This window comes from Canis lupus, chromosome 28 (assembly GCF_011100685.1).
Source record: "Canis lupus familiaris isolate Mischka breed German Shepherd chromosome 28, alternate assembly UU_Cfam_GSD_1.0, whole genome shotgun sequence".
In the NCBI taxonomy this organism is placed as follows: domain Eukaryota; kingdom Metazoa; phylum Chordata; class Mammalia; order Carnivora; family Canidae; genus Canis; species Canis lupus.
The window spans coordinates 36,710,362-36,732,398 of record NC_049249.1 but is presented as its reverse complement, the minus strand read 5'-3'; the positions used below and the strand labels follow the sequence as shown (position 1 = coordinate 36,732,398).

The 22,037-nt window shown below is 47.9% G+C and overlaps 1 protein-coding gene across 2 annotated transcripts in view; it reads right to left on the bottom strand.

Moving 5' to 3' along the window:
* The window catches only part of DOCK1 (dedicator of cytokinesis 1), a 493,779-nt gene that overhangs the window by 26,724 nt on the left and 445,018 nt on the right, over positions 1-22,037 (bottom strand). For both annotated transcript variants that reach the window (XM_038579104.1, XM_038579105.1), the window contains exons 39-44: positions 12,358-12,447; positions 11,487-11,591; positions 6,881-7,022; positions 6,668-6,746; positions 5,059-5,143; positions 2,014-2,100 (exon numbers count right to left, since the gene is read on the bottom strand). In XM_038579104.1, coding sequence (XP_038435032.1) covers positions 2,014-2,100; positions 5,059-5,143; positions 6,668-6,746; positions 6,881-7,022; positions 11,487-11,591; positions 12,358-12,447 — 588 coding nt within the window. The remainder of the gene's footprint in view (positions 1-2,013; positions 2,101-5,058; positions 5,144-6,667; positions 6,747-6,880; positions 7,023-11,486; positions 11,592-12,357; positions 12,448-22,037) is intronic.

Sequence of the window (22,037 nt, the reverse complement as noted above, 5' to 3'; positions counted from 1 at the left end):
AGCGAACCCTTCCCACCAGGCCTCATTCTAACAGATGCTCAGCTGGGCCACAGACCCACATCCAGGGTGATCTCAACACATGATAGTTTTGGTTCCCCCCGAAGGAGGTGGGATGGGTGCCTGCAGCAGGTGATGAAGCAGAGCAGCCTGCTTCCCCCTCTCCACCCCATAGCCCCTGGGTGTTGTCTGCCCGGGCAGGGGGGAGCAGGGGGTGGGGGCAGGGACTTCAGAACAGACAACTCTTGCTCGTGGCTGGTCCCAGATTCTAGAGCAATGCTTGGAGTCACCGTGGAGGAAGGGCCTAGCTGGGCCTCAGAGCCACTGTGGAGGAAGCCGGCTGCTTCTGCTCCGCATACTCTGTGCTGCCTGGGAGCTGACAGACAGGTGGTCACACACAGAGGGGCAGCTGGGCCCGTGCTGGCCACCCCGCTGCGCTCATCCCTGAGCAGCACGTACCTCAGGGCTGCTGCTCTCACCCGGGCCCCGGCGGGGTCAGGTCCTGGCCTGCAGCATCCCAGGCACACACCTCACACCTTCGCCAAATCCCCACTCCGGGGACGTACTCCGCTTTGACTGCCTGCTAACTCCCTGCTTCTGATCCCGTTTGCCTCAAGAAAGAATAGTTTTCCTTTTAATCCAACCGCAGGGCTAGCTGCCACCCCTTGGGCGCCCCACGGCGGCGGCCTGGCCCAGGAGGCACACATGAGGCAGGGGCGGAGGTGGGGGTCCAGAGCGGCTCTCGGTGATGCGCTCCGGGATTATTCGGCTTCCAGCCTCTTAGTTTGTTAAAAACGGCAAGCAGAGCGGCGGGCAGAAGCACGTCTTCACGGGAAGTCAGGGCTCACCCCTCTCTACCTCTGAGCTGTTAAGCTCCTTCCTCTCGCGATCTGGCTGGCTCTGGCTGGCTCTCGAAATCCCGGCTTACTGAGGGCTTCGGGCAGGGGCTCATTAGGAAGATTAGTGCTGTTTATGCGAAGTCCCCCCACTCCTTCCTCATCGCCAGCCCCGGATGGTGCCAGCAAAGGCTTGCGTTTCTGCCACCTGCCATGTACCTTCTGAGGCCTCTCCATCCACTGCTCCCGCCTGGGTGCTAGGGGGGCTCGGAGCGGGCGCTCCTAGAGCAGAAAATGCAAGTGCCCCAGGTGGGAACAGGCACGGAGATCCAGGGCTTCAGAGGAGGAGGAGGGGGCACCTGGGATGGGGGTGCGGGGGATGTGCCCCGAGCTCAGATGGGCATGGATGACGGACAAGAGTGGAAACTGGGCTGGGGAAGAGGTTCCAGCCAGGTTCTGGAACCAAGTCAGAAGTTTCCAAGGGGACTCATTGGAAATGGGAGGCACCACCGCTCTGGAGAAGATCCCGCTGGCTGAACACAAAAGGCATTGCGACTCCCGCATCAACATACATATTCCAATCATATCTCTTTATACGGGCAATTGCCACTCCCTGATACTTCCATATATTCAGTGAGAATCTGCCGCCGGGCTCCGGTTCATGTAGATGAAACTGTCCCGTAGCTCACCACGGAGGCAAAGCAAAGTTTAGCTGATGAGATGCGAGTCATTATTTCTTTAAAAAGTGCCAGTGAGGGGTATATTCTCAAGCTATTTTTACTTGAAATGAGCAAGTACTATTAATCAAGTTGTTTGTCATGTAAATGGCAATAAAAGCATCAGGAAGAAAGATCTTAAAAAGTGTATGTAAATTGGAACTTGTCTTAAACTTTTCATTTAGTTAACAGAAAGAACTGTCAAAACAGCACAGCGATGACTAGATTTAAATATTTTGTAAGAAGAAAGGAGATCTTAATTCTGGTTTTCTTGTCAGCTAGAGCTGGTTGTGATTACACAGCACTTCCAGCACAATATTCATGGGCCAGGGGAGTCGATGCCCCAAGGACCACGCGGGGTGATGATGGGTTAAGTCCCGTCTGACCTGGGGTCGCAGAGTGTGAGCCGAGCCCTGTAAGGAACAGAGGGGAAAGCACGATGCTTTCTGGGGGGGTATCCTTACCATGAAAACAGATTTGACCTCAAACCACCTTAAAATTCCAGGTAATTTGTACGCGGTTGTGTATATGGTTCTCTCGATCCACATGTTCTGCAAAGGGAACACACACAGGGCACTTGTCAGGAGAAGGATTTCGGCAGGTTGAAAGTTTCTGCCCTGATGGGGCGGGACAGTCACTCTCTGCGAGGCAGGTGCTCGTGCGGGACAGTCCTCCCCAAGAGGAGTCGCACGGGGCCCTCTCTGTGCTCGGCGTGTGGCACACCATGCTCTGCCTATGGGCCGGATGGTCACATGAGACGCAGCAGTGTCCCCTGGCCAGCGGCGCCAGCCGCCCTGGCATTTGGCAAAGAAAATAAAACAGGAGATTCTGGGTGAATTCTAGACGTCAAAACGAGGGCGAGCTCCCTCTGAGCAAACAGAGTTCTGCAAAGGCTCCAGGGGTTCTCCGTTAGCCTTGCTTCACGTTCAAAAGAAACTCAAAAAAAAAAAAAAAAAAAAAAAAAGAAAAAGAAAAAGAAAGAAACTCAAAGGTGCACAGACAGGTATTAAGGAAAAGTGGGTTTCATGAAAGTGACCACTCACATCCTGAGACCGATCGGTCAGTATCTCAGGCTTACGTTTTTATCTTGCACAATTGATGTATATTCACGATAGAAAATACTGATGTGGAAAAAAAAAACCACCCACCACCCAGAGATGGCGACTTAGACATTCCAATAACGGGTCTGTCAGGAGTGGTCCTGCCACACACAGCAGGCAGTTCTGGAGAGCTGCGCTGGATCTTACAGGAGCAGCTCTCCCTCTCCCCCGCCTCTGAGGCTCCAGAGGGGCCAGGGAAGGGGCCGGGCCTCCATCTCCCCAGCTGCTAGAGGATGTGGCTCCCTCGGGACCTTCCCTGGAAAGCAGCAGGGTGCATTTCAGAGCATCCGGGCCGCACCCCCAGCACCCCCGGGCAGGGGTCCTGGGTTCCACCGAGGGCCTTCTGGACAAGCCCACTCCGGCCAAGTCAGGTGCTATCTCTCCACCTGCCCCCTCCTTGGCCGGCCACGCCGAGTACTCGGCCTGGCAGGGCAGCCCTCCCCGCGTCCCCCAACCCAGGGGGGCCAGGCCACCTGCAGTAGGGCCGAGCCTGGCTTCCCATTGCTGCAGAAAGCCCCACGCTTATCCGCAAGCCTTAGGCTTTGTCAGGCGTGTGAAGGACTAAATCCTGTGGCTTCTGAAAGCCTCGTCCAAGTGCGAAGGCCTAACGGGGCCATTAGGGAATTTCGGGCCATTTAGAAGAAGCACAGCCTCAGAGGCTTAGTGCGGCCCCGAATGTCAGGGGTCTCGGTTATTCTTAGCTCTGTCCCAATTGGTTGCACACCCATCGGCAGTTTGCTTGACCTCCTTGCGCCTCGTTCTTTATGGTTTGAGAACACACACAGCTGCCGGATGTGAGCTGTGTGAGGGAAGTTCAAGAACTGCCTGTAAATCCCGCGGCCCAGAGACGCTGCACAGAGGGTAGCGCTGCTGCCACGAGCGCCCTACCAGGGACGGCTCAGAAAGCCACCTCCTCGGCGCTGGGGTCTTGTCCCCTCCCTCACTGCTACAGCCAACACTCAGTGACCAGTTAGCAAGGAGGCTATCCTGGGATGCTGGCACTAACCAAGAAATAGGGTCTTTGTTGGAGATAACCAGTGTGGGGAGTCGGAATGACTCGAATCCACGGGACGTAAGCTCGTTGTGGACCCTGGGAGATGGCTTGGGGTAGGAAGGGCCTTTCAGTGCCGAGACTGGAGACTCTCAGGCAGATGTTTGCCTGGAGGATCACCAGGAAACTGAGGGCTTCAAGGGGGGAGGTTGTATGGACTTGGCTGGAACTTCCAGCAACTTGGCTGGAAGTGCTCCAAACTTTACTCAGAGTCAGGTCACCTTTGACCTTCTGCACCCCCAGACACCTCCTGACGATAGGCAAGGGGATGCAGTCCCCAGCAGTGCTGCTGGTCCTCCTCGGAGGTGCCCGTGGCTAACAGCTTCCTTAAAATACAGGCCTATCTAGGGATTTCCAGAGGAGGTTTGCAGGACAGAAGGAGGGAGAAATGTTAACATTAAAAAAAAAAAAAATTGGGCTTTATTTAAAAAAATTGAATTATCCTTCGCAAACGGAATCCATTAAACCAACTGTATATTTTTTAAAAAGCTGCAAAAATTTGTGTTAATATTTTCATGCCTCTAATGCAGGGGACAGTGCATGATGACCGTTTTGATTGGTTGTCACAACTAGGGAGGTGCTACTGGCATCTGATGGGTAGAGGGTCAGCGACACTGCTCAACATCCTCTGATGCATAGGGCGGCCCCGGCACAGAGAATTACCTGGCCCATGACTCTGTGCTCCCCAGGTGTTCCCCAGGAACACCTACTCCTTGTGCCTCGGGGAACTCAGGTGATAGATAATGAGCATCTGGGTTTCTGCCCTGCTCACCTCTGACTGCTTGCCATCGGCCCCTCCATGTGTCTATTTGTATTAGAGGCACCAGCAGGGTGCTCCGGGGTCCGGGGCTCAGAGGGAGATAGCTCCGAGAAGCCAAGGAGGGAAGCGAGTGTGTCACGAGCACAAGGTGCAGGGTCACAGCACCCGTCCCCTTCTGGTAGCATTACGAGGCCTTAGTGACACTGTTTGTGAAAGGTTCATTGCTTCACCACATTTGAAGGGGTTAGGATTTGTTTTTGGACTTCTGCGCACAAGGCACAGAGACATCTGACACTGCACTGTGGTGATCTCCGAGGCCAGTTTTCCACAGGCGGTTTTGTTGGTCATGGAATGGGTTCTTTGAGAGTTTATCTAGTGGTTTTTTTTTTTTGTTTTTTTTTTTAGATTTTATTTATTTTCTCATGAGAGACACACAGAAAGAGGCAGAGACACAGGCAGAGGGAGAAGCAGGCTACATGCGGGAAGCCTGATGTGGGACTTGATCCCAGGACCCCAGGATCATGACCTGAGCCAAAGGCAGATGCTCAACCACTGAACCACCCAGGTGCCCTCTTTTTTTTTTTTTTTTTTTTTTTACCGCAAATTCATTGTCCGGGTTTTTCTCTCCTTTGCGGATCGGCCGAGAATATTCAAACCGCTGGACCTCGTTCACCCTGTAAAAACTGTACAGAGACAGACATATCATTAGACATTTAATCCCCAAAGCAGTCGATTTGCTTTTAGACATGGGGTCTTGCCTCCCGAGAGGTCACTGCATCCCTTAAAATCTCCGCAACCTTGACCTGGAGGGATAGCTGAGGCTCCCTTTCCCGGCGGCCTCAGAAGAGGGATGTTGGCAGGTGGAAAATTTACCTTGGGTTTCTGCCTCTTTCCTGTCCCTGAAAACCCCCAGGGGAGAGGAGATGCTGAGTAAGAGTGAAACAGGCGCACAGAGAAAAGGTGAAGTGAAGGAGAGCAACAGGCCTGCGTCCCCCACTCTTGTGTTGATGACTTCAAAATTTTAATCACTTATTGGTTTAATGCAGTGATTCAACAATTAATTTATTAAAATTACTTAATAAATTTTTATTAAAAAGTCTTAAAATCATGTGTTTATTATTTTTAAAAAGATCTTATATACCTTAATTTCATGTCTACAAGAGGCAGAGTCTGCAACCATGAAAAGGGGCATGCATGACCACGCATGTACTTTCTTTCTGTGGGGAAGGGATAGGTTCCAGGCGTGTGCCAAAGGCGGACTGATTCACACCCAGCATGGAAATGCAGGCAGCACCCCCGCACGTCACAGCAAAACAGCCCATCAGTTGTAATCATCAGTTATGATTCACTATCTGCTTTAAGGCCTCTCTGAAATAAACTGTTGCAAAACTTAAAATATGTGCCTCGGGGAAGCAATCATCCATCAATAAACAGAGTCCTAGCTTACTTTCCATTATGGCTGATAAAAGGTTAAAGAAATGGTAGTGAATTTTGTGGAAGGACACAGCAACCCAGGATGTGAAATAAGCAGATTCTGAGCATTATGAGGCCATCGAAGAGGTTAATTTCTTAACCAGAACATGGATCATGTGGAAAATTCTTAACATTAAAGAAACATCTAAAAGCAGAGTGTCTCTACAGCATTGCTAGGCCAGGTGCAATTCAACGGGAGGCATCAGCCCTCCGAATTTGGACCTCTGACAAGTGAGTCTAAAAGTCTGCCTCATAATCCCATGTTATATAATCATGGTGCCGCAGGGGCAGGGTATATGGGTTCCCCATCCAAAACAGCAAAAGTCCCAGTCCCTTTTCTGGGCTTACAGCATGCAAACACTCCCGCCCTCCCCAGGCAGGACTCAGAAGTGCCGAGTGGTGGGCTGGGCTGGTGCTCTGCTGAGAAGCTCTGTGGGGACCCTCACACCTGGCCCGTTATTAGGAGACCTGAGTGCACCCTGCTTCCTCCCTAGTTTTCCTGGTCTCCCCACATCAGGGAACGAATAATTCTTATAGCCCCCCCAGCAACATATACTAACTTCCTCCTTCACTGTTTGATGCTGGGAATAATATGCTTCTTTGCTCTTGTAAGTAATGGAAAGATCAACTGGAAAGCGAATCAAAAGCAAAAGTCCATCCTTTTAAGGTGAAATGCTGAGTGCACAGCCCTTTGCCACCGTCCTACTGGTGGTGGGAGAACCAGGATGGCTTACCTTACAATCTGCTCTGACACAGGCCTATGAAATTTGGGGGGCAGATCGAGTTTGGGCTTTACGGTAAAGCACTGGATATCTGAAGATGAAGAGAGTTAAGGATCACCAGGGAGGGAGGACAGCAGCCACGATGAGGTCCCCAGGTACACCCCGCCACCCAGGCGCACGGCATCACGATTGTGTCATGTTCCACAGGGTTGTCGTAAAGGATACACTGGCCAGGAGAGTTCTTAATATCATCGCCTGGTGGAGATGTTGTCTTCATTTTCTCAGCGTTTGGGAACTGAGTTAACAGTCGAGCTTCGAAATCTTCCCTGCGTTCATACTCTTTCCCTCGGTAAATGAAAACTTTCCCCTGGAAACAATGACATTCATTAAATAACACCACGGGGGAAGGCCAGGACCAACCAGTTCACGCACTAATGCATTGGTCTTCAAAATATGCTTGAGAGGTTTTTTTTTTTTTATTTAAAAAAATTTTTTTTAATAAAGTCGCTGAACTGAAGAACAGCTTGTAATTGCACTGGCCTTATTCATTAAGAATGCACAAACATGAGCCACATAAGTTAATAGTGTTTAAGAAGCACTGAACACAACGTTACTGACATCTGATGATGTATTTCAGTCTTAACAGTAACAATCAATTAAAAAAAAAAAAAACAGGAAGAGCCAAGTGAGCACTGGAAGCCCACCTTGTAGGGGGCATGAAGTGGCTAAAAAGGGTAAAGGCACCAGGGCAAGTGGATCATGGTGTTCATGTTTTTCTTTTGGGGTAGGTTCTAATTAAATAGCTCTCATCCCCCAGGAGGAATATTAAGAGAGCATGGGATTGAGGTGTGGCCTCCATGCTGAGAGCCTGAGCATCACATTCTAAGCCGTCTCCAACAGGACACAGCCAAGAGAAGGGCTGAACCCCAGGGAAGATGTCGAGACCAAAGGAGAGAGTTGTGAGCACCGTGGCCTCCCCGGTGGTGAGAGACGGGACAGGGCTATGGAAGGACTGCCCCCATTGATGAGTGACAGGTATAATATCAGAGTTCTCCTTCTAAAGGCTGGCTCTTGTCCATCGTGGATGACACGTTATCGCCTCCATAACTCCTGAGTTGGAGAGTCCCCCTGGGGCTGGTTTTAGATGGCTAGGTGACCTTGGGGTGGGTGTCAGGCAGGTGAGCATTCTTCCTTGCACGGGCTGCCTTGTTGAGGCCATTTCTGTTTGGGGGTGACATGGTGGCTCAGTAAATGCACCTCTAAGGAATTCCCTGATTCTACAATGTCACAGGTCTCTGTACCTTCACAGATTCAACAGTGTGTTCCGAGTTATCAGCTGAGTCACAGAAAGGTGGCCATGGGTAGTGTGATGCTACCACTAGCTCCTGAACCTACACCCCCTGCCCCCAACATCCTGCTCAACGTGAAGACTGTCTGACCCTACAGTAAAAGTGTAACAAGGGAAAGATGCCACAGGACCTGAGAAACGGGAAGCTGGGGGGTTGATGCTTTTCCTCATGGGATCTGTTATTCCAATCAGCAAGAGGCCCCAGACTGGCTGGCCGTGAGTCAGGCGCAGCCCTATCATCTGTCATGACCCAGGCCAGATGCCACAGAGGAGGAGAGACAGACAGCACCACAAAATAGCATCCTGCTGTCTATTTTTGCATTCATCTCCTAGAGACTAGGTGCGAAGTCAAATGAAAATTTGTCTAATTAATGAATTTTCAGAAGATAAAGAGAGATCCTAGGGTACTCAATTCATTTCTTTCCCTAGTCCCGACTTATTCTGAGTCCCTATAAATCACTAAAGAAGGAACAGTTTAAGAATTGAATATTTTTTTCACTTTGTGCTTAGGTATGTCTTCAAGTACCCATTATGGAAGAAAAATGTTCTCTTTCTCCAAAAAAATAATGTCAAGCAGAAACCGAAGTAATATGTAGTCTTAATTAGAAATATAAATACACAGTGTGGGCATCTTTTAAGGCTATATAAAGCCAAACATTTCAGAAATTCAGGAAGATTTAATGTATAACAGGCTACTACATACTCGCATGCATTTATTATGCTTTACGCTAGAAGAAAGACATAATAATAAAATGCATATAAAGGCTTTAATAGAAAAACACTAGTGAGTTATAGATGAAAACACTACTAACATTTTCTAGAAATGTCAATTATTTTGCATTCTGAAGCAGTCCCTTCAAACATGAAAATAAGGGGGAAATGTATATACAGTCAAAGATATTTATTCCTTTTAAGAACCATAAATATTAACATGAAAGCAAAAAAAAAAAAAAAAAAACACAAACTCAGAAAACAACCCAATGAGACCAATTCTTAAGAATAACAAAGCAGGGCAGCCTCAGTGGCGCAGCGGTTTAGTGCCTCCATCAGCCCAGGGCATGACCCTGGAGACCAGGGATCAAGTCCCACGACGGGCTCCCTGCATGGAGCCTGCTTCCTCTGCCTGTGTCTGTGCCTCTCTCTCTCTCTGTCTCTCATGAATAAATAAATAAAATATTAAAAAAAAAAGATTAACAAAGCAAAAGGGACAGTCAGTTCTCAGAGGCATTAAATAGCCAAACATTTCACCCGCTTTTTTGTAACTGTTAATGTCATTGTCAAATTGACCCCTGACAGGTGATCTGTGAAGCATAATAAATATATTGCTATAGTCCCACAAAATTATTCAGGTGTGGCAGGGAAATCAGTTCAATATTCATCAAGCCTATTAAACTCCTCATTCACACTTTGCATCTTGTCCTTCTGACAGGGTAGATGACCCAGTGCAGTCCCTGGAGCACACGTGCTGTGCTCCCAGCACACGCCAGGCATCAAATGCTCACTGCGAAGTGCCCACCCCACCCACTTGCATGCCAGCAGGTCAGGGCAGAGTCATAGTGAGTGGCCCTAAGTCACAGCACGATCCACGGAGGGCCATGCACACTCCGTAACATCTCAGCACAGCCCAGATCAGCCATGACTTAGGGTCAGTCTCTCTGTTTCTTAGAGACACATACACAGGGGCACACCTACGGATTCACACGTGTTAAGGAAGGCCTTTAATAATACCAACTCCAGGTTCATAATAATCTCCAGCTGGGTGAATTTTTTCATATTTTAAATATTTTAAAATATTTGAATTTTAAATATTTCAAATTTAAAATATAATTTCAAAACCTTCCCTAATTTAGGGCTTATAACCAAATGTCCTTTATTCATTCTTTGGGAAGATTTTCTCTGGAATCTGGGTTTCTGATCAAACGCTGTCTTAGGCATGTCTTGCCACAAGGAGAGCAGCAGTGTTAAGAAGAGAGGACAGGGGCAGCCTGGGTGGCTCAGTGGTTTAGCGCCGCCTTCAGCCCAGGGTGTGATCCTGGAGACCCAGGATCGAGTCTCACGTCAGGCTTCCATGGCATGGAGCCTGCTTCTCCCTCTGCCTGTATCTCTGCCTCTCTCTCTCTCTCTCTCTCTGTGTGTCTCTCATGAGTAAATAAATAAAATCTTTAAGAAAAAAAAAAAAAAAAGAAGAGAGGACGGACCAGCAGTGACAGGACAGGGCCAGATGCCCCAGTCACTAAGGACCTTGAATGAGTGGATAAACCAACTGGTGACCTTCTGGAGCAGACCAGGCCTATGAGGCTCACTTGTTGATGTCACAGAAACCATGACAAGTCCTCAGCAAGTAAGTCCTTTCTCCTGCTGGCAACATCAAGGGGTATATCTCATGCTGTTAGGGACTTATGTGTAATCAGCCACGAGGGCCAAAGACAGCTGTGTTCTAGGCAAGAGTTCCCCCTTCACTGAAACCAGAGGAATCATCCATGGTCTTCCAGCATAAGAGAAAACCATGGGTCTTAAAAAAAAATCATAAGAAATCGTGACCCATGTGTCAATGGCATCCAAGAGAAGCTTTAAACAATTCTACTAGTAGGTCAAGCAGCATTTATTTATACAATTTCTCTTCTGGCCTCATGAGTGCTAGGGAATGGGCATCTGGCTGATTATCATAGTATTTCTTCCATCATGTGTCACACAGAACACATCTGTCTAAGGGACGGAGTGTGATTCTGAGTCCCCAGCAATGTGGCCATGAAAATTCACTTATAATTTCTCATAGAATTAAAAATAGACATGTTCATGGTGATATTACTCACAATAACCAAAACAACCCAAATGTCCATTGAAGGACAAATAGATAAATAAAATATGGTTTAGCTGTACAATGGGATATTATTCAGCCATGAAAAGGAATGGAATTCAGGTATATGCTCCAACACTGATAAACCCTAAAGTCCCTAAGACAAGGGAAATGGGCCAGACACAAAAGGACAAACACCATATGATTTCACTTTAGGAGGTACCTAGAACAGGCAATTTCACAGACAGAAAGTGGCATGGTATTGCCAGGGCTGGGAGGTGGGGTAATGCAGACTTACTGTTTAATTGGGTATGGATTTTCAGTTTGGAAAGATGAAGAAGTTCTGGAGATGGATGACTGCACAAGAGTATTAATACCACCGAACTGTACACTTGAAATTGGTTAACTTGGTAAATTTTCCATCATCTGTGTTTGACCACAGTTTAAAAAACACACATAAATCTCTGAAGGAGAGCTCTATTTAGGAAAAATCAGATGGAAACTTTTATACAATCAAAGAAAACTTTATCAGGCCTTCTCTCATAGCTTAAGCTATGCACAGAGCTATTCAGAGCATAGATTCAGACTGACCCATGGATGCAAAGTCCAAATCATTCCTCACAATGAGAAGGGGCTCTCTGTCCAGGGAGCAATCCTGGCTCAGATGAAACAGAATCAAAATTTACCCGAAGGAATGTGGGGAATCCTTGTCCATAGTAGCCAACAGCAAAATAGTCAGGCTTAGGTCTTATCACTTTGACGATGTTTTCATAAAACTGAGCCTGTTTTTTCTGAAAAGAAGAAAGAAAATTTCAGGTTTGATTAGAATATTTGAATCCATTCTTCTAGAATCTTCCAGCGGGCTCTTCAAGCTTTGGAGGTTCCAACTGGGTGGGAAGGTGAGGATGTGGGGGAGACCGCGCAGATAGGCATCTGGTCACCTTGCCACACGGCTTAGAATTTGTCACTCACCCGCAGTGGTTAGCAGGGAATCTGTCCAAAAGAGCCAAACGCAATAACTGGTATGATTTATCTATGTTTTTGATAACCAAAGAGGTGCCACAGAAATGGTTTTTCTTATGATTAAATGGCTGGTCTTTAGTATTTTGAAACTGGTATCTATTAGATACTGGGATACATTACAGAAATATTTAAAAGGGGAGAAATCTGGTCTAAATTAATGGCAAGAGAAAGGCCTGGGCTACTCTTCCTTCATCCCCCACCCCACAGATGGGTCAGTTTTAAACCAGCAGAGATTCTGAGAGACTCTTGGGCCATCAAGAGTACAGTACACAGGGGGTCAATAGTCGTTTACATACAAATGCTCTGAGAAATCTTGAGTCTGGTTCCCAAAGTGCAGCTGGGAATAAAAGTGAGTACTCGAAGGCCCGAATCAACGAGCAAACACTCAAGACTGTCCTCCTGGGTAAAATGGAGGACCATGGCCAAGGTCACAGGATCCGAAGAGAATCTCCAAGTTAAAATGGAAAGAGAAATCCCAGGAAAACAAGTGTAGATCGCCTGTGTTCATTTAGATGGAAAGAAAAGGAGACCTACCAGTAATTCGCTGAGTTGTTCGTAATCAAACATCTCGTTTTCATACTGTTCGGCAAGTTCCTTACCCAGAGCAATGGCCTCCTCCCACATCTGTAAGGAAAAAGAAAGAAAAAAGAGAAAGCAAAACTCAAAGCTGAATCATGCAGTCAAGGAATGAAACAGTAATACGACTGTTCATAATAAAACAATTTGGAAATATGCTTGCTGAATCGGAGAACGCTACAAGAATAACGTTAGAAAAATACAAATATTTTCTAGAGGCTCATGTCCTTTGGTTCATGACCAGACATCAGTTGACTAAACTGGTCCACTACTGGCTCATCGGTCATGTTGGCCTCTGCCCAGGGTCAGAGCAGTCTGCCGGCCAGTTCTGGCCCACTCCATCCTCTCTCCTGCTGCCAAGTACGGCGGCTGAAGCCCATCCATCGCAGCAGCAGTGCCAGGGCGGGGGGAAAAGGAAATGCAGTGCACGAGAGGTTACAAGGAGCCTGGTTTTGTGACTTTCCCAATCATACCATTGAATAAAGACTGGACTGTCAGAAAGAACAGGATATAGTTCAACTCCAAATTAAAGCTTGCAAGACGTTGCTTTATGTGTGCAAATACCGTGAGACTATAACGCCTGCCATTATTCTGAAAGGGGGAACATTTTTTGGTAGTAGTTTGAGAGTGGATTTCCAATCAGGTAAATGATTTATTAGAATGCTGATAAACTTTGACATTTTGGGAGAATTCGTTGATGCATATAGTGAGGCCTGAATTTCTCTTATTTTTCCTGGCAAAAATAATGTGGTCTACTCGAGAAGAATATGTTAAATATGGAAGAGCCATCATCTTCTCCAGGAAGTCTTTCTGGGTGCCAATGCTCCTCATGCTCCCATGATGACCCAGGATCCCCCTGACTTCTAACCTTTTGGTCACATACAGAAACTGGAGTGCTTCTGCCATTCTTCCTCAAAGACCACAAGGCCCTTGAGAGACTGAGCATTATTAAAAACACTAGACCACAACCGAGGGCCGGCTCAAGGATGTTGATCAGAAGAACTGGAGGTTGTTGATTTAGAATCAGGAAATCACCACACCATCCCACACATTGTGTCCCCAGCCAGAAACCATTCCCGTCCCGACTGCCACCATTCCCACAAGATGGTAGAACTGAAGTCAAGACAGGTGATTCTGAGCTTGCTCCGTCCAGCAAGTCCCTTGTCTCGTCAGGCGGGACTTTATTATACCCATTTCACAGATAAGGAAGTTGGGGGAGGAGATAGGTCAGTAATCTGCCCAAGGGCACAGAGAGGTGTACTTGGCCCAGCGTGATCTTTTCCCAGAATTCTCGCTTCTGTTGACTGTCTTGTTTGGGCTGTTATAAAACGGTACCATGGATGGGGTGGCTTAAACAATGGACATTTATTTCTCATAGTTCTGGGAGCTGGGAAGTTTCAGAACCAGGTGCCGGCAGGTTTGGTTCTTGGTGAGCTTATAGACCTCTTCTTGACTTGTAGACTGCCACCTTGACTTGTAGACTGCCACCTTCTCATCGTGTGCTCACACGGCCTTGAGAGGCTCTCTTTCTCTCCGTAGAAGGGCAGTAATCCCATTGTGGGGGGCCAGCCATACTCATGACTCCATATAAACACAATTATCTCCCAAAGGCCCCATCTCCAAATACTATCATGTGGTGGTTCAACATATGAATGTGGTGATTGGAGGTGCAGGAGGAATGTGAGCATTCAGACCATAACAGTGATCATGTGCCAGCACTTCCAGTTTCTTCCATCCCTTCCTACTGGGATGGGTTTTAAAGGATATGAGGCTAATCACCAATTCCAGGTTCCTGCTGAGAACACAAGCTGTCAGTCCCATATGTGGCACACTCTTGTCACTGAGGACTCATCGGCTGGTTGGTCTTCGCTTCTTAGTAGGATGACCCCATCAAGGGCCTTACTTATTACTGAACAGCCCAACAAGACTTAAATACTCTTTATAGCTACTGCCTAAATAAACCATCTGCTATTTTTTTTATAAGAAAAAAGGCTGTTCTGGAATATGAGTTACACTTTAATACTTTTCAAGACAAAATAAAAATAAGCCCAGAGTAGAAACAGATTTCTGAGATGGGACTAGTGCCCAGGGAAGAGAGAAAGAGGCCAAGATGCCCTTCCTGGGTCTGCACACCTGGTTCCCCTTCCAGAGCCGCCATGGTCTCCGTCCTGCTGGTGCTTCCAGAGCTGCCCTGCATTCTCTGAATATTTAATCTGCTGCTCAAGATCCTCCTTGGCTCCTCTGCTGGGGGTCCAAGCTCACATTTCTAGGAAGGGGAAGCCTCTTGCAATTTCAATATTTCTTTTAAGCTCTAGTGACCAATTCCTTCCTTAGAGTATTTCCATTTCAAAGAAAACACTATTTTTACTTGTGATTCTCTGTCACAAGATTTTTCTTTGAGTTTTCTGCAAGCGAACACACACTCTATTAGCTGCCTAGAATGTTAGGGCATCTCATTTATTACTGAGTTAAAGCTTAATCTGTTTTTATCCTAAATGACAGATGAGATGCTTTAGATACATATCAAAAGTAATTGTTTTTAAAAGAAATGTTAGTCTTGAATAAATATCTTATCCGAATCACCCTTAGGTGACACGGTTGTGTTTTCTATCAGATTTTCTATAAATACACCTTCCCCCCACTCCCTCCAGGGTCTTACAGGATTCTGCATTAGGGAGATTTTCATCTACTTTTAATTGGATAGGGCTCTAAGGAGTGTGGGCAATTCATATTTCTGATGTGAACACCTTGGAAGATGTTTCAGTACCAGGGAGAAGACAGATTCAATGTGATCGAGATTCAGATGACCTCCGTGAAAGAATCACTGTAACCCATGAGTTTGACCATCCTGCCTCAGCTCCTGTGCTAGGCTCTGAGGTTTACCACAGCCCTGAAGAAAAGCACCAGATCCTCACATAACCTCATTCCCTGATTTGAAATCCTTAATCCACTTTATTGCCTTCTTGACATCACTAGTTACTCGCAGTATGGAACACGTTCATCTCACTACCTCTTTCCATCAGACAATCTTAGCTCCTACCCACTCTTGAGATGACCGTCTTGTCTCCATCATTCCGAATCACCCAGTTTCAGGAAGTCTCATTTCATCAAGTTTCATGAATATAAACTATTTTTCCCTTCTTTTTTTTAAAAAACAATTTATTTGAGAGAGACAGAGAGAGAGAGAGAGAGCACATGCATGCACACACACGAGTGGGAGGGAGAGGGAGAGAGAATCTGAAGCAGACTCCATGCTCAACTCAGGGCTCTATCTCACAACCTTGACATCATGGCCTGAGCTGAAGCTAAGGGTCAGAAGCTCAATTGACTGCACCACTCAGGCACCCCCAAATTTTTTTCTTTTTCTCTTCTTCTGATGAAACTCCTTCCTTAGCACCCTGATGTCCATGGCTGTAGAGGACAGATCAGCTATTCATTTCCTACAGAAAACTATACAGTTGACAGTGGGCCAGTCCCATTGGCCAACAACCCTGACCTCACCAGGTAAGGAAGCCGTGGCGAATGAGAGAGAAGATGCCAGCCAGGACAACTGCCCCTTACCAGTAATTCAGGTTACTGAATTACTCACTGGGACAGCGTGGACAACTCTGGTTTAATTCACTTACTAGCTGTAAGTGACTCACTGGTGAGGATGTTTTATGGGACGCCCGAGTTTCATCATTCCTCCATAATTCAGCTGTTTCTCCAGGCATTTGTTGGGAGAAGACTCATCATCAATGACTTGTGACTTTCCTGTCCCACATGGTCTTTGATGTCTGAATGGATGAGGATGTGATGGTACAGAAGAATCCAGAGCAAAGGCTGAGGCCCCTCAGCACAGAGGGGAGTGAGGTGGCTCAGAACGAGCGTTAGGTCTTGACCAGCGAGCGAGCCCAGAAGCCTGCGAGGGACAGTCTCTTTCCAGTCCCTCTGGCATGAGGGAAGATGTATGTCATGAGAAGGGCTATGGTGACTCTAAGGGCTGCGGCTCAGCTGAAAGAATAGAGACCCTTGCAGACACCACCCTCTCTCGAGGCCTCTTGGCAATTTCTTGACCCAATGACCCCATCCTTGGTCCCCCTGATGTTTTCAACTGGTGTTGGCTGATCAGATCAAAGGATCCACATTTTTCCAAAGACATTTCTTGGAGAAGTGGTCAGGCCCCAGTCTCCCATCCCAGCAGGGGCACTGCCTCTGTGGTGTGCAGCTCAAAGCCACCCCATGTGGGAGTAACAATGCCGTCCTCTCCTTGGGCATGCCCAGGAACAGAGCTGGCCAGACATGCCGGGAAAACTGTGGGATCTGGGATTTGGGCCTGGCGGAGGAAGCCTTACTGACAAGGTTCTCAAACCGAATCAACAATAAACCCTGCCCCTCTGGTGCAAATACTCGAGGAAGCACTCACTCAAGGAAGCACTGCCCATTTAAGTCACGTGCATTCCTTGAGTACCCGACTGCACCAAAACGGCGGGGTTTATTGTTGATTTGGTTCTGGGCTTGTTTTCCCCACAGACATTCCTTACCTGTTGGAACAGAAAAACTACTTGCTCAGCTTTTGAAAGGCGAAGTGAGGAAGGAAACATTTCTTTAAAACCTGGAGGTTTTGCATTTTCTTCTCCAGGACATCTGTAGTTCAGCACATCTCTGAAAAGCCTAAATCAGGCTGCAAAGAAGGGACACTCTCACGCCTTCATTCTGGGTGGTTCTGGGGCACGTGGGACGGGGACAGGCTCCAGAGAGACCAGATGGAGAGGGACAGAGGGGAGTACAGACAGCTCTTTGAAGAACAATGTAGAAAGGAGAAGGTTGATAGGCAGTAACTGGAGAGAAGAGTCAGAACAAGAGAGAACTTCTTTTAAAGGAGGGAGAAATAAGGGCACAGGGCACAGTTGTAGGGGAATGTATGTTAGTCAATAGAGAGCAAAACTCCCCAACACTGCAGGGGTCAAGTAGATGGGCTGGCCTGATGTCCTGGGGTGGGCAAGGGGCTCCGGGGCTCTGGTAGGTGCGTGGAGAGCCCGTCCCTCAGACAGGATGGAAGCAGAATATACAGGGACAGACACAGACCAGTGGACGAGGAAATGCCAGGGACGCGTGGAGGGCGAAGTGGTGTCATACTGCCTGCGTACCCGCTAGCTGGAGGGTCAACTACTTTGAAGAAAAGAATTAACATGTGACAATTGGAGCCTCATGTCTCCGCACGGCTTTAACTGCCTTGCAGGAAATAAAACCTGAATCACTGGACTTAGCAACTTGGTCTCTTCCAATTTGACAGCGACGTGAGGATGCTGACCCCTCACCCTACCCTGGGCGACTGGGCTGTCCTGGGCACCCTGGCTCCTCCTGGCATTGACCCATTAAAGAGGCCCTGTGTGACCAGCTGACTTCAAGCCCTGGAGACATCACCTCCCTCTCTGTGGCCTCCCAGCGGGTCTCCGGCCCCTCCACCCCCCCAGCAACACCACCCCCCCTGCTAGTCTTCTGCCATCAAGTAGCCAGAATTACTCTCTGAAAAGAGGAAAATGAAGTTACTGTTGCCTCTTCTCATGAAGTCTCATTGGCTCCTTGTGCCTGAGGGAGTAAATCCAACCTTCAGGAGATGTACAAGGCCGAGGGCAAACTGGCTCTCCAGGCCCCTGTCCATGTGTCTCAGGACCTCTCACCTCCTATCCCACTTCTTAGCTTCCCCAGAAACCCAAGATGGTCCCAGGAGCCCTTGCCGTTCCCCGGGCTACTCCTACTCCTTGCAATTCCTTCCAGCCATCACCAGGCAAACTTGATCTTACTCCTCAGGAACCAGTCAACATGTCACCTCCTTCAAGCCTTTCCTTTCTCCCCAGAAGAAGCAATCACTCCCATACTTGCTAGACAGGTAGACCCAGCACCCACCAGTGTGATAGACCGGAGGAAGGTTCTGTTATTTATCTGCGTGCCCACGAACCCGGGGGTCAGCCTGGCAGCCCTGGAGGCAGGCCTCTCTCACTCACGGGTGCCCTTGGCACCAGTACGCTTGGTGGTGGGAACACTTGCTAGGGACCCTGCAGAGAGTGGGGAGGAGTGTGGTTCTGGAGTCTGAGCACTGATGTTATGTTGCGCACGCTTTGCTTAAAAAAAAAAAAAAAAGGTTTCTTATTTTATAGGAGCAGATCAATATTAACATGATCCCTTCGAACACGTTAGCAGGCCAGCTTCCTCCTCACTGAACAGATTCTGGCCCATATCCGGATTTTCAAAACTTTAGAAACGCCGAGGACAGTCCAGGAAGCGGGTGTCTTTCCGCCTCTACCTGCCGTTCCTCTGAATAACCACTGTGCTTTAAAAGGGAAACTCATCGAATGACAAAACTTCGCCCCACATACTTAAGGAAAGAAATCGAACCATTCCACCAACTGCAGCAACTTACTCCCCAAATCCCTATTTTTAGCTCACAGGAAGATGTGAGATGCCTCATTTCTGACTTGGGTGCAAGGCAAAGCGCGAACTTTGTCAAGGCGAGGTTATTTTAAGGGAAGAGGAAACGGAGCTCCAGTTGGAAAGAACCAGAGAGCTTCCCCCAGCACGTGGGCCCGCGGGCCTGCCCCCTCTGCAGGCGCTGCCAGGCGGCTTCCTGGTTGCAGAGGTAGCTGAACGCTGGTTAATACGGGCTCCCTCGCTCTGACTACATTTTCCTGATAGCAGGGCTTCTATTTTTGACTCATCCTCCATAGAGAAGCCTGGTAATTTTCAGCAAAGCACTTGGATTAAGGGCTTTATTGAAAATTACTAGGCCTCAACCAAACACAATAAGACAGACAATGCAGAGCATGTTCGGGAAAGAGCGCCCGTCTGCCAGGATAAAACCCGACAGAAGGCTTGCAGGGGGACGCTCAAACGGGTGGTAAAAACAGAATGGAAAGGAGCTAGGAGTGGTTATTAGCCCAGGAAGGAAGAACCGTAAAAGAATGAAAGGGGAAACAGATGGAAATGACGATTTATGGAGAGAAAGAAAAAGATGAAAAGCCCAAGAGCTGGGCTGAAAGACATTCGAAACTTTTTAAAACGGTAGAAAAGCAAAAATAGAAGAATGACTTCGTGTGGAAGAAATATGGAAAGATAACAGAACATAATTCAAAAGCCGGGCTGTCCAATATAAAGCAGCAGAAAATCCATTCAGCGCTGCAGCTTTCAGAGCACAAAGGCAGAGGAACTTTTAATACGGTCCGGCCTGAGTCCCTTGTCTTCCGCTGTCCCCGCAGCCTCTAAGATGCCTTCCTCGGGCACCGGCTCCTTTACTGCCCCCAAAGTCTTCGGGGGACAACCCTGCCTCGGATTCTGAGAGTCCCCCAGGTCCCCTAGGAAGCTGAATAAATTTCTAACAGTGCAAGTGAGCTCTTGGATGAGTAAAGTGTCCATATATTAAGGACATAATGAAGATATCCTTAATTATATCCACGGATATAATTATTACCCACGGATACAGCCACGTGGTGACAGCCTGTATCGATGGAGCTTTAACGGAGTCATACTTTTGCCAGACTGAGGCCCTGTTTCATTTCCATTTTAGAATTTCATGATCCTCAGCCTTCAACTTCAACTGTGCCATTAAGTCCCGTCGCTCAAATACATGTTTTCATGTATTCAGAACTGTAATGTTTTCCCCTTAAAATGGAATAAATGTAAGATCAAACCCAATTCTTGTGATTTAAAGAATTTAAATCCTGTGCCGCCGGATCGTGCACAGAACGTGGGGTCTAGGATGGAAGCTGGGTCAGCTGTTCAATCAGAGATCATGGCCAATACCAGCTGCCCTCCCAATGTGGCGGCCCTGCTCACTCGCTGCATGACCTCCTACAACATCCTGACCGAGGACTGTCATTTCTGAAAGATGCACAGAATCCAGGAAGGAAGAGCCGGCCCAGGTGTTGCAGGACTGTCTGTGTGATCTATAGCTCTGCAGTGAATGTGGTACTGAGGTCGAGTTAGCATCAGGCTTGGGAAAGGAGCCTGTGGAACATGCCCCACCCCTCCACTCCCAGCCCCAAATCCTACACACTGCAGAAATGAGGTCAGGGATCTGCCCCTTTAGACCTCCTTAGGGGCTGACGAGTCTGGGTCAGAAGGCAAGGCCGCACAGAGGAGACAAACAGGCATAATGGAAGGTACTTTGTGGAATGTCTGAGTGATGGTGCCTTTTGCAAGTGTTTTGCCCCAGCGCTGGCCAGAAGGTGCTCCATTCCATAAAAGATGAACCACAATGGCAGTGCTGATAGTGGGGGAGGCTGTGCACGAGTCCGGGCAGGGGTTTGTGGGAACTCCCAGCACTTCCCATTCAATTTTGTTGTCAATCTGAAACTGCTCTAAAAGATTAAGTCTACTAAAAAAAAATCTTTGACCGAGTGTCCAGTTTTGATGCAGCACCAGTCTCCCTCCGAGGGACACAGAAGCATCACACACAGCCTGTCCTGCCCTCGAGTAGCTTCAGTCGAAGCAGGACCTGGTGACTGGGGTGGTCCCTGGACCAGCTCCTTTGTCATTACTGGGAGCTGCTTAGGAATACAGAGCCTCAGGCCCCGCGCAAGACCTGCTGAATCAGAATCTGCAATTTACCAAGATCCCCAGGGCACTTAGGGGGCCTAGAAAGCACGAGATACTCAAAGTAGGGAGATACAGGGTACACATAAAGAGTTCCAAGGCTAGGGCAAAGAGTATCTAGGGAGACGTCTTCCTGGATGGTGGGAGCAGGGAGGCTCCACGCTGGAGAGAGCATGGGAATAGGACAGCAGGCAACAGAGGGCCCTTCCACACCCAGGAAAGACCATGGAAAGTCCACAAGGTTGGGAATCAAAGAGCATGTTCTAAAAAAAGGCAAGATGTTGTGGGTAGAGAGAGGATTGATCGGTAGGGTAGCGCCGACTACTCTACGAAGGTGAGGGGAGGAGCCTCACCTGCCAGGTGAGAAGCCTGGATCTGCCTACAGAGGAGGTAGGGGGATCCCAGAGGTTTGGGCATCTCTGAAGGGATTCAAGCCATGATAGATACTGTGGCCCCTTTGTTAGAACATAGAGTGGCGGTGATACACCTCGGACCAGAAACCTGGGAAGACGGACTTCAGGAGGAAGAGAACGCTGGATGACCGGCTCTAGCAGCAGCTCTTCTATCCAAAGACCCGAATGGTTCAGCAGTGCCTCAGGTGGATCCTGACCAAGCCAGGGAAGATAATAGAGCGAGTTTGTCAGGAATTCTCATTCCCGAAGGCACTCAGATGTACAAACCACAATGAGAAAACGTGACTCATCCTTAAGAGGGAACCCATAATGAGATTATAATTGACTTTGGTCAAAACACAGAAGAAAACAACATACCTAAGGGGCATAATGCTAAATTTTAATAATAAAATAAGATAAAATAGTATCAGAAAGCTGTATCTTGCTGCAACAAAGCTATGTTGCCTTTTCTTGGTTTCTAAGGGTTTATCTTCATTCCTACCTCCCTCTGTTTCTGCCTCCTTCCTTCTCTAACGTTTGCCCTGTGTGTTTTCCTCTGCCATAAAGGAGCCCCTAACTCGTCCATCCCTCCAAATCCTCTAATGTGCGTAATTACCACACTCCAACAGTTTTTTTCCCCCCCAAACTTTAGAAATGACATTGGGTCATAAGAAA